Below are 11,164 nucleotides of genomic sequence, written 5' to 3' on the forward strand. Positions count from 1 at the left end.
TTTATAAAATGTAATGTTTGCTTTAACTCAGAAGTTACGTTATTACTTCAAATGGACAGCCCCTGGTGAGGAATACAACTAACAGAAGTGGAATGCATTCAGTGCTGAAGGTTTAAAACCACTCTGCAGCACTTATGAAGCATAACACAAAGTGTACAGAATGACGGATATCTACGTGAAATATTTAAAAAAATAGCATTTTCAATCTGGCCTGTCTAATTTATTTCTTCTGTATTTTAGCAACAGCCAACAGCAATTTTTAATTTCCTTGGTAGTGAAAACAGTTTATAATACAATGCATGTGTTTTGTGTGTGTGTGTGTGTGTGTGTGTGTGTGTGTGTGTGTGTGTGTGTGTGTGTGTGTGTGTGTTATGCATACTTTCATGCATGCATGTGCACATGCACACACACAAACATACAAAATCACATGCACTCACCTGCTCTTTATGCAACAGCACATTATCATATTTTGCCTTTAAAATATATATAATTTATCCAGTAATATATTTTATTTAAGTACACAGAATAATATAACTGTCCACTCCCAGCTATTTTATTTATTCAACATTTGCTAACTGGGTAGGTGAACTTGTTCAATCTGTTCTATTTATTATTTATTTAACATTTGCTAACCGGGTAAATGAACTGGTTCAAGGACCCCTTTCAGTCACCAGGGTCAGAGGCCATACAGTAGAACTAAACACAAACAAAATATAGAACCATTTACATAGAAATTTACATAGGCATTGATGGTGCCCTAGTTGTATAGATAACAGTGCTGAATTTTTATTTAGGAAGCAGATCAATTTTGAATTTTTAGGTCAGTACAGTTCATTACTATTTGAGGAAATATTTTCAGTTCCAAAGAAGCTTTTCAATTAATATGATGAGCTAAAATAGTTTTAAGCTAACAGATGGAACACATACATAATTGTTCTTTGCCTTATAGGTGCTTTCTAGCCCACATCTCTGAAGCACTTACAGGCTACTTTTAAAAGAGTACAGACACTATATTCATGAAAACAGCAATGATGTAAAATATAAAGTATAGCATATATGAATATTGTATTTTTTTAGTAATACCTTAAATCTTAGGTGTTTATTTGTCGGTAACATACAAGTCCTGCCTGTCAGTTTTTGCTGATAAGCATGTACACTTTGTTAAGAAATCTGGCCAGTGAGACTTGACAGAAGTATTAATCAGCAGCTCGTTTTAATACTTGCCAGAAAAGCAGCTACAAACAAAGCATAAAAGTAACAAACAAGTAAAAGAAACTCTTAATTGTGTTTCTTACATTTAGATGTTGTATTAAATTCATAACCTGGCAACATGCGCCTCATAAATAGTAGAACTTAAAGAGGGTTAGTGCAGGGAGATAAAGGAATCTGCACTGATATTTTAGCTGCTTGATTATTGAAAAAACATCTTAAAATAAGTGTGCATGGTTATGCATACATGCATACAAGTACAGCTACATGTTCTGATACCTGTCGAAATAAAACAAGAGATTTGCATTTTTATTTGCTGTGGTCTACTGTAGTTTGTTTACTAACGCAGTTAAGGTAGCCTTAATACTCAGCTACAACCATCTGCCAATGCGGATGTCCTATGAGACTCACCTTGACAAGTTGTGTTCCCCAGGCACTCTATGAAGCAAAGAAGCAGAAGGAGGATGCAGATGCTTTTTACTGGACAGGCACAACACAGTTGTTTAGCCATAGTAATCCTGGCAAAAGCTGATTGTGAAATAATCTATACCGTCCGTTTATCAGAGCTGTGCAACTAACTTCCTCACATCACTTTCTGGTTCTTTTTATGCATCGACAATTTTTGAGGTGGGATGACGAACAGGGAGCAGCGTCATTGATGTCGAATGTGTGACACAGACGCCTGCTGTCTGAAATTCCTACAATGGAGCCAGACTTCCTGCCTTTGCTATCTGTACTTTCAGAAGTCTCCTCTGCCCCTCCCCATTCATTATATAACCCCCCTCTCAATCCACTACATAAAGAAGGCTGATAATTCAAGCATTTGTTTATCAGGAAAGAAAAAAAAAATCATCATGCATTTATTTCCAGTCATGGGCTTTTCACAGCACTTTCAAGATGACTCAGTAAATAATACTTATCCATAGTATTTTCTTCATTGTATTATCTTTAATCTTTTTTTTTTATGTTCTGTACTTCATCTGGTAGTTAGTGCAGTGTATTAAGGTTTTGATCTGCTAATGAGCCACTTCCTTTAGTCAAGAGCACAGGGTTTGATTCCTTCTTTCTACATTTTCCTACTGCATGATTTTGGGCAGATGACTCAACCACACAGGGTTCCCTGGTTGTCCCCTGAGGGACAACACATGTGTCCAGTGGGCTTACCCATTTAATACATGTAAAAGTAAATAAAAATGATTGATGACACTGGAATTTGTTGCAGTCACTGATATTTAAGCAAATGCTGCTTTGAGTTTAATAACTCTTTTTTTGTGGGTAACACACATAAGAGCATGCTTTAGAATAAAAAATATGATATTTTCTTTTAAGACCAAGCTCAGAAACAGTCTTCTGACACCACTAGTTTGCAGTACAAAACAAAGCATATGACAGTTTAATTTCTCCACGTATTTTGGGTTTCTGATACCATGATAGAAATGGACCCCATTCTTAAATCAGATCATGATTAGAGTTCATGAAATGTATTACTGTTTCATTCTTTGATGTTAGTCAAAAGTGCTCCTAGCAGCTGATATGGCAAAACTTGTATTGGTAGTATATTTAAGTAGAATTGTAAATTATATTTATTAGTTGTGTCACTCCATTTCTGCTGGAACTGTCTGGATATCCTTCTTCCACATTGTTAGTTTTTCCTTGCAAATACTGCTTTATAAGATTTTGTCTCTCTGTATGTAAGAAACTCTAATCATCGTGTATAGCAATTTCAATGATCACTGTTGCTTTTGTCTTTTTTTTTCTTGATCCACTCTGTTTTTCTTGTATCTCTTTTTGAACTGTTGGTTACACGTGATCCCATGTGATATAAACTTTATCATTCAATTTAATGCTTTGTGGCTGATGTTTCCAATATTTCTCAGCTACTTCTCCATTGAAGTGTTTGCATAATCACCAGTGCAGCAATGTGCCTTTCAGTATATAGACCCACAGCCATGAGTGTATCACACCCAGCAACAAGATGTGCAACTGTTTCCAGTTCTGTTTTATTTATAAGGGGCAGTTACAAATAGACTTGAAAAGAGTCTGTGTTGAAATATCAACAGACCACAATATGAAATGGCCACACTACTGAAATGGCTTTTCATCGAAATGCCAGTAAAACAAAAAAACAGCTTTTTTGCACCCCCGCATTTCAACATCTCCTGCATACTACATATACCAACTCTGAGAATGTTCCACATGGGGGAAATGGTAAACTCTGAATCACAGGAAATACTAACATTTCAGTGAAAAGCCAGTTCAGTGATATGAGTTGTAATATAGTGCTATTTGATATTGCGGTGAGTCGATCTTACTTGCAAACATGGGAAAAAATAAATAACAGCTCTTTGTCCAAGTTTTCTCCTTTGGGTTTTACTCTTGCATACAGTTTCAAATTTTCTGATATATTATGCCTACATCTCTCAACCTGCTAATATAAGAATTCTGAACAAAACCAGAAATATAATGGAGTCGAAGATCCAAAATAAGGACGGATCTTAAATATTGCTCTTCGAAAAGTAAAACTTTGCTGGAATAACAGGTTTTGCAGTAGCATGTACTTTCTGAAAGATATGAAGTCTGAAAATCAAATGTCTGTCATCATTTAGTGAGTGCAGTCTTCAATGATTTGCCAGAAAATCATAAATTTTATGAGGAACATACCAAGAAAAGGAGACAAAAATCAGGACAGTCTGCAGATTTTGAGCAGTTGAGGGAATGATTCCAAAGGTACCTAGAGCAGGGACTGGTTTCCCTGGGTTTCAAATACACAATAAATGTCAAACTCAAGCAGAATATTCTGCCAGCTTCTAGCTTTCCAGTGCAGCGATAGCTTTAGGCTAGATTCTTCCCTACAGCATAGCTTTCCCTGAAGACTCTTAGCACACTTCTTTAATCCAGAACACAGAAAGACAGAAATCTGCTATGTTGGTCAACTAGCAACCCTTAAAACTCTCAGTGTGCAGCTGTTTCACATTTCTTCCCATGGTGACCCTGCCTCCTCTCATATGTCTGACATATGCTCTGCAGCTTAAAGTTAGGTCACATGACTCTCTGAAGTACGTTTTCTCTGCTCAGCAGCCACAACTATGTCATATTATATATGTACTATATATATATATATATATATATATATATATATATATATATATATATATATGTGTATGGGTGTTGCATAAATAATCTCTGCATGCATTTTATTGCATGCTGAACCGCTGGTGCTTTTTTTGGTAATATGGTTGTTTCAATTCTGTAATCGTCTTACTTCTCTACATCAACCATTGCATAATTCAAGGATTTTTCCCATTTCTTCAAAGCTGTGCAACCTTGAAGTTAGTATATTTAATTTCTGAGGGTGGCCCCGTGTTGGGGGGGCCTATAGGGGAAAGCCCCCATGTAAAAGTTGTTTCTTATTTTATTTTTAGTATTTTCAAATGTAAACTATTGATTTACATTTGCAATTACTTTTTTCATTCCTTTTGGATGTGATTAATGGTAATCGACAATGAGTTTGTGTGATGTTTTATGTGTGTGTGTGTGTGTGTGTGTGTGTGTGTGCACGCGTGCATGCATGTGTGCATACAGTCACACAGACACACACAGCAGCCACCACTGTCATTTTATATGCATATATACAGTGTATATATATATATATATATATATATATATATATATATATATATACACACATATATATATACACACACACACACACACACACACACACACACGCACTCATACCTTCCTACCTCATCTCTTCACTGGCTCACTGACCTGCACTGCATGCTGCATTTTAAGGGGAGGCTACCACTGTACACAGAATCCTTTGACCGTGCAATCCCTGCCTACAACTACAACTGCGGAAGAGCAGTCAGCCATTCATGAGGCTATCAGAGAAGAAACATTCGTTTGAAATGAGCAGCAGCCCCAAAATTACTAACATATAGAGTGAATCATAAGTAAAGGAAACTTGATGCTTAGATCCCAAGGCGAGTCAGATAGTAACGAAACTTACGTACTTTCAGTTCTCTCTTGAGCTGGGTTCTAAGTGGACCTGTTAGTAGTGTATGGCTGATTCTACATATCAAACTGTTTAATTTCAGGAGTGTGTGTGTGTGTGTGTGTGTGTGTGTGTGTGTGTGTGTGTGTGTGTGTGTGTGTGTGTGTGTGTGTGTGTGTGTGTGTGTGTGTGTGTGTGTGTGTGTGTGTGTGTGGACTCGTTTCAAAATGCAATGCACAGTAAGGAAAGAGATATTGAAGGCCAGCATTCTTCATACTATGTCCATTTGTAAATTTTTTTTGTATCTGGCAAACAAACTGCCAGTCTTATAAAGGTCTTAAAACAAAATTGGATGACATATCACAGTCTGCTGCAGCACAGGGTATAAGCTGATACCTGGAAAAGAGCTGTGTGGCTCTGAGTCAGTTAACCAGATCTGTCTGTGATCACAGTGAAGCTAAGCCTTAAAGAATTCAAGATTAAGTTCCTTCAGTCTGGCAAGTGTACATGCATTGTCACCTTCTAAGCATCCCTTAACAAAGTAAACTTTTTAGTATCATATTTCCCTGGGTTATTACATCTGTAGGTGAAAGAGGGACTTGTACTAAAAGTGACACAATAGGTTTCAGACACTGGCTACTTGAACTCTGGGCTATGGACGCATGGCTCTTCTGATTCTACTATGGCTAATGCAGCCATCTGATATGCCCTTCTAATCTCCTTCATGGTGTTACTTCAGCTTTTCACACACACACAGACGCACACACACACACACACACACACACACACACACACACACACACACACACACACACACACACACACACACACACACACACATTGCATTGCTACTTTCACAAAAAAGGAAACTATCTGTAAATATATGCCAATGCTGTTATTGGCATTTACTTTAACAAAGAATGTGCTTAACTTCTTTCTAGGTTTCTATGTATAGCCTTGAACAAATTAAGCAGATGAAGGATATAGTTAAAACATTTAAGCCCCTCAAGGGAATCCTCAAAGTTCTGATAGGTACACAAATCCTAAGAAGAGATATATGGGAAGAGAAATACTCAATTTGAAGGTGCGAGGTGGAAGGATCGATAGAGAAATGAAAAATTACTGTTTTCCCTGAAAGGGTGATGAATTACTAAATCAGTCTTCCTGAAACATCAGGATGCTTAAATCAAAAAGCAGTTTGTTAGAATTCATGAAATTATGACACAAATACAAGGCAAGTGCTATCCTATGGAACAGAAATAAGCTGTTATTTAGATAGAATCTGCTATTTATTCAGAGCATTGGGAATTAAAAGACAAAGTTAGGTAACTAGTCTTTAGTCTGACATCAAAATCAGGAAAATTTATTTTCCTGCCTTTCTACATACCCAAGCTGAATCCTGACTGATTTATTAATTTATGTTGTCAGTGAATATGTGTGTGTGTGTGTGTGTGTGTGTGTGTGTGTGTGTGTGTGTGTGTGTGTGTGTGTGTGTGTGTGTGTGTGTGTGTGTGTGTGTGTGTGTGTGTGTGTGTGTGTGCACGTGTGTGTGTGTGTCATACTTCTCAACTTCTTAGTGCAAGAAATCTGGACAAAGCCTGTCAAAATGGGGGGACGATGGGCCAACAATAGGGACATATTTTATATTTTGCTCTTATAAACCTAGAAAGTTGCTAGCGTAGCAGGGTTTGTTTTAGCATACATTTTCCAAAGTATATGAGGTCAGAAACTGAAATGTATGTCATTATTTACTGACATAAATCCTCAGATCATCCCAGTGATTTACCAGAAAAATACAAATTTTATGAGGAACAGATGAAAAATATGAGCTAAATATCTGGACATTCTGTGAAAATCTGGGCAGTTGAGCAGTATGGTGTGTGTGTGTGTGTGTGTGTGTGTGTGTGTGTGTGTGTGTGTGTGTGTGTGTGTGTGTGTGTGTGTGTGTGTGTGTGTGTGTGTGTGTGTGTGTGTGTATGTGTGTGTGTGTGTAAGTCTTCACCTGTATATGTGTTATGTTTGTATACAATAACGTACAAGGAGTTAAGCATGGCACAAATATTACTACACACCCAGGGGTGTTGTGAGGTGCAAGCCTTTCTGCACCATACATGAAGGTGAAGTGGAACCACTTTCACCCAGTGTGAAAGTATGCTGATACCACTGCCCACAAGTATAAAGGTGGACTGTAACCACTGCCATCAATCTGAAGCTAGACTAGCACCATCGGGGTCTGAATCCTAAACATGCTAATGAAGGGTGAAGCTATAGGAAGAAAGTTCACATAAGTCTAATTCAGACCTAGCTCCAAGAACATTTTTATGTACTGCTGTTCTGAGCATGGGCTTCCAACCTTCCAAGCTCCATGAACATTTTTATGTACTGCTGTTCTGGGCATGGGCTTCCAACCTTTACACCCAAACTTGACTGCACATAGGCCACTTACACAACTGAGTATTTCACCGCTCTCTCTGTAAATCATTCCCTTCCAGTGCACCTTTATTTACGGCAACTGCCTTTCACAGAAAGTATTCTTTAACAACCACACAGACAATTCACAGGGAAGGATGATCAAATTATTCAATTGCCCACAAAAAATCAGAGATTTCAAGTCAGCAATTGCTCTAAAATCCTAGACATAGCAAGGCCTTGCTGAGTCTAATTATGGCAGCTACCAAAAAAAACAATTATTACTAAAAATTGGAAATCAAAGTCTAAACCAACTGTACTAGAAGTAAATATAGTAAAAGAGATAAAACAACTGGAAATGGGATCTTTAGAAATAGGTAGGAGCAAATTATATAGAAAAAAATGGGGGCTGTAGGAACAATACATGCAGAATAAAGTTTTGGAAGAGGAATGAGGCTTAAAAGAAGGCAGGATTTGAATGAGCTATGTAATGTTTGACTGACAATGACTGGATAGATTATAAGTGATGTATAATGTTTGCAACTCAAAATATGTCAGTATGGTTTGTTTTTATTTATATAAATGCATGACTGTCTAGGTTATAAGTGTACTTTAATAAAGATGTTTCTTACTTAAAAAACATAGTCAATAATGGTTACTCTCTTGTCAGGTAAACTACAGTGTGTATATTTAATTTTCTTTCTCTCTCTCTCTCTCTCTCTCTATATATATATATATATATATATATATATATAAATGGGTCACCTTCATTTCACCTATAGTTCATTTGCCAGACAGAAATTTCAGGCAGCCCAATTGCTTGACAGTTCATTTGCCCGACAATTAGAAAAAGGCAGGTAAAAGGTTTTTGTCCTTTTCCCCACTGTAGTACGATCCTGGAGTTAGAATATATAGTTGCGGGGTGGGAGCCACATCCCCCCACTCTGGGGGGTGTGGGGGCAAAACCCCCCACCTACTTTGCTTTTATATTGTGTAGTTTGTTTTATTTATTGTTCACTAAAACCAACATAGATGGGGGGGTTTGCCCCCCCCCAGTGTGTGGGGCTGTGCCCCCCCTACAACCCCCCTAACTATATATTCTAACTCCAGGATCGCACTACAGTGGGGAAAAGGGCAAAAACCTTTTACCTGCCTTTTTCTAATTGTCTTGCAAATGAACTGTCAGGCAATTGAGCTGCCTGAAATATCTGTCGGGCAAATGAACTGTCAGGCAAATAAAGGTGACCCATATATATATATATATATATATATATATATATATATATATATATATATATATATATATATATATATATATATATATATATATATATATATATATATATATATATATATATATATATATATATATATATATATATATATATATATATATATATATATATATATATATATATATATATATATATATATATATATATATATATATATATATATATATATATATATATATATATATATATATATATATATATATATATACATATATATATGTGTGTGTGTGTGTGTGTGTACATTTATATATATATATATATATATATATATATATATATATATATATATATATATTCACTTCTAAAGGGTGAAATGTCAAAACATCTAACCTCTGAATAATGAAGACCTTAGGACCAAAGTTTTGAAATTTTGAACCCAAAAAAGAAAATCACGCAAAATGTAAATTGTACTAATTTTACATTTTTGCCCCCCAAACCCCCACACCTTCTGCTACTTAAATATACCAACTCTGAGATCACACTACAGCAAAGAGAGTGGTAAGGTTCCCATTCTGCACTGTATGGCGATCTCCATCTCCAGTCAAAAGGTTTGAGATTTCAAAAATTCAATTCTCTGGTCTTCATTATTCAGAGGTTCGATTTTTTTAATTTTTTGACCTTTAGAAGTGAACAAAACAATACAGCACTAATATATATTTTCCTTTCTTTCTTTCTTTCTCTCTTTTCTTACTCAGTTATATAAAATGTTTTTCCCAGCCCCCAATATCCATGACATCATTATCCTGTTAGTTGCTGGAAAAACAAGTCATAAAAATTTTTTTTATATATCATAATAAGTTCATAGGTTTATACTAGAATAATGATCACCAGGGGCTTTACAAGCCTAGCCATGCAGCCCAAGCCAGTTTTGCCCCCAAATTCCTTGGATGCCTATAGGTGGGGTATATTAATAAGGAGGTAGCCAAAGGCTATGTGGGGGGTATGTTAGTTGGGGATTAATTTACTTACTGTTAGCCTCTGTCCATCAGGGTCATATGGGCCAGACCAAGGGTGAATTTGTGATTTCCCATACAATGTTCTAATTTTTGTTTGAATAAGGTCAGTGATAAACTCTGCTTCATGTAGATGGGGAGCTTATTCCATAGCTCGGGGATCCTTTGAGACAGACATCAGTCTCTTACACTTGTTTTATTTGTGTTGCAGGTCAAGTTTAAGTCCTTGGATCCTTTTTTTTGGTGCTGTTTTTCTTGCAGATGTGCAAGAGGGCTATCAGTGCTGGATCTGAGGATGCCTTATATGCTAGGCATAGATCACTTCTCCGTACCCTATAGAAGGCTGAGTACAGAGATAGGGCCTTAAGACAACCTGTGTAGGACAAGGTATTCATACCCTGAATTCTCCTGGTGAGGAACCATTGAGGGCATTACAACTATTGCAAGTGACTGGTGAGGTACATGGCAAAGGGGACATTGTAGTCAATGATGGGTCTGATAAGGGCTGAGTGGAGGGTACTATAACTTCCTTTGATCTGGATGTCATGCCCTTGCTTATGAGTTCAACAACATACAATGATTTTCTTATTATATTGGCTACATGTTGGCCAAAGGTCAGGTTGCTGCCTATATATGTTCCCAGATCCCTAACTACTGGGTCAACTCCTAGGGGTATTTTATTGATTGAGTAATTAGCTTGGGTGGATGATTTCCCAAAGGGCACTATAATGCAATTTTTCACACTGAGTTTTAATCTGTGGCTTTGACGCCAGTCATTTGTTTGCATTAGGCCCTCTTGTAGGATGTTGGTGTCATGGCGGGAGTCAATCATAGCTTCCAATTTACAGTCCAATGTGAACTTGGTGAGCCAGAGGCCTTTGACATTAGCTTTGACTTCTGAGAAGTAGATGTCAAACAGGAGTGGGCCCAACAAAAAGCCCTGGGGTACTCTGCTGGTAAGTGGTCTTCTGGTAGAGATGGTCTCACCAGTCCTGACTTCTTGGAGCCTATCTGTCAGCCAGCCAGCAATTCAGTGAGTTATAGAGGGCCTTATGCCCAGTTCTAAGAATTTGTCAACAATAACTGAGTAGGGTATTGTATGTCACCCCATGGCCAGGTCAAGGTAGGCAGTATGTATGTTTTTCCCCTCATCCAACACCTTGGTGACCCTCTCAAAGAAGTCTACCAGGAAGAGTAGGCAAGACCTTCCCTTAACAAAGACAAACTTGGATGGGTCCAGTGTCTGTAGGTTGCCAATATCCTTGTTGATCAATTCCATGATAATTTGGTCCATGGTTTTG

General features: G+C 37.1%; 1 protein-coding gene across 1 annotated transcript in view; it reads right to left on the reverse strand.

Moving 5' to 3' along the window:
* The window catches only part of LOC122799729 (proteinase-activated receptor 4-like), a 101,063-nt gene extending 99,163 nt beyond the window's left edge, over nt 1-1,900 (reverse strand). Inside the window, exon 1 of the mRNA XM_044068984.1 lies at nt 1,621-1,900. Within this exon, the coding sequence (XP_043924919.1) occupies nt 1,621-1,720 (100 nt within the window). The 5' untranslated portion in view covers nt 1,721-1,900. The remainder of the gene's footprint in view (nt 1-1,620) is intronic.
* Nucleotides 1,901-11,164: the final 9,264 nt, after the last annotated feature.

The sequence above is a fragment of the Protopterus annectens genome, chromosome 4.part0, assembly GCF_019279795.1.
Source record: "Protopterus annectens isolate FY-2018-M chromosome 4.part0, PAN1.0, whole genome shotgun sequence".
Classification (NCBI taxonomy): Eukaryota; Metazoa; Chordata; order Ceratodontiformes; family Protopteridae; genus Protopterus; species Protopterus annectens.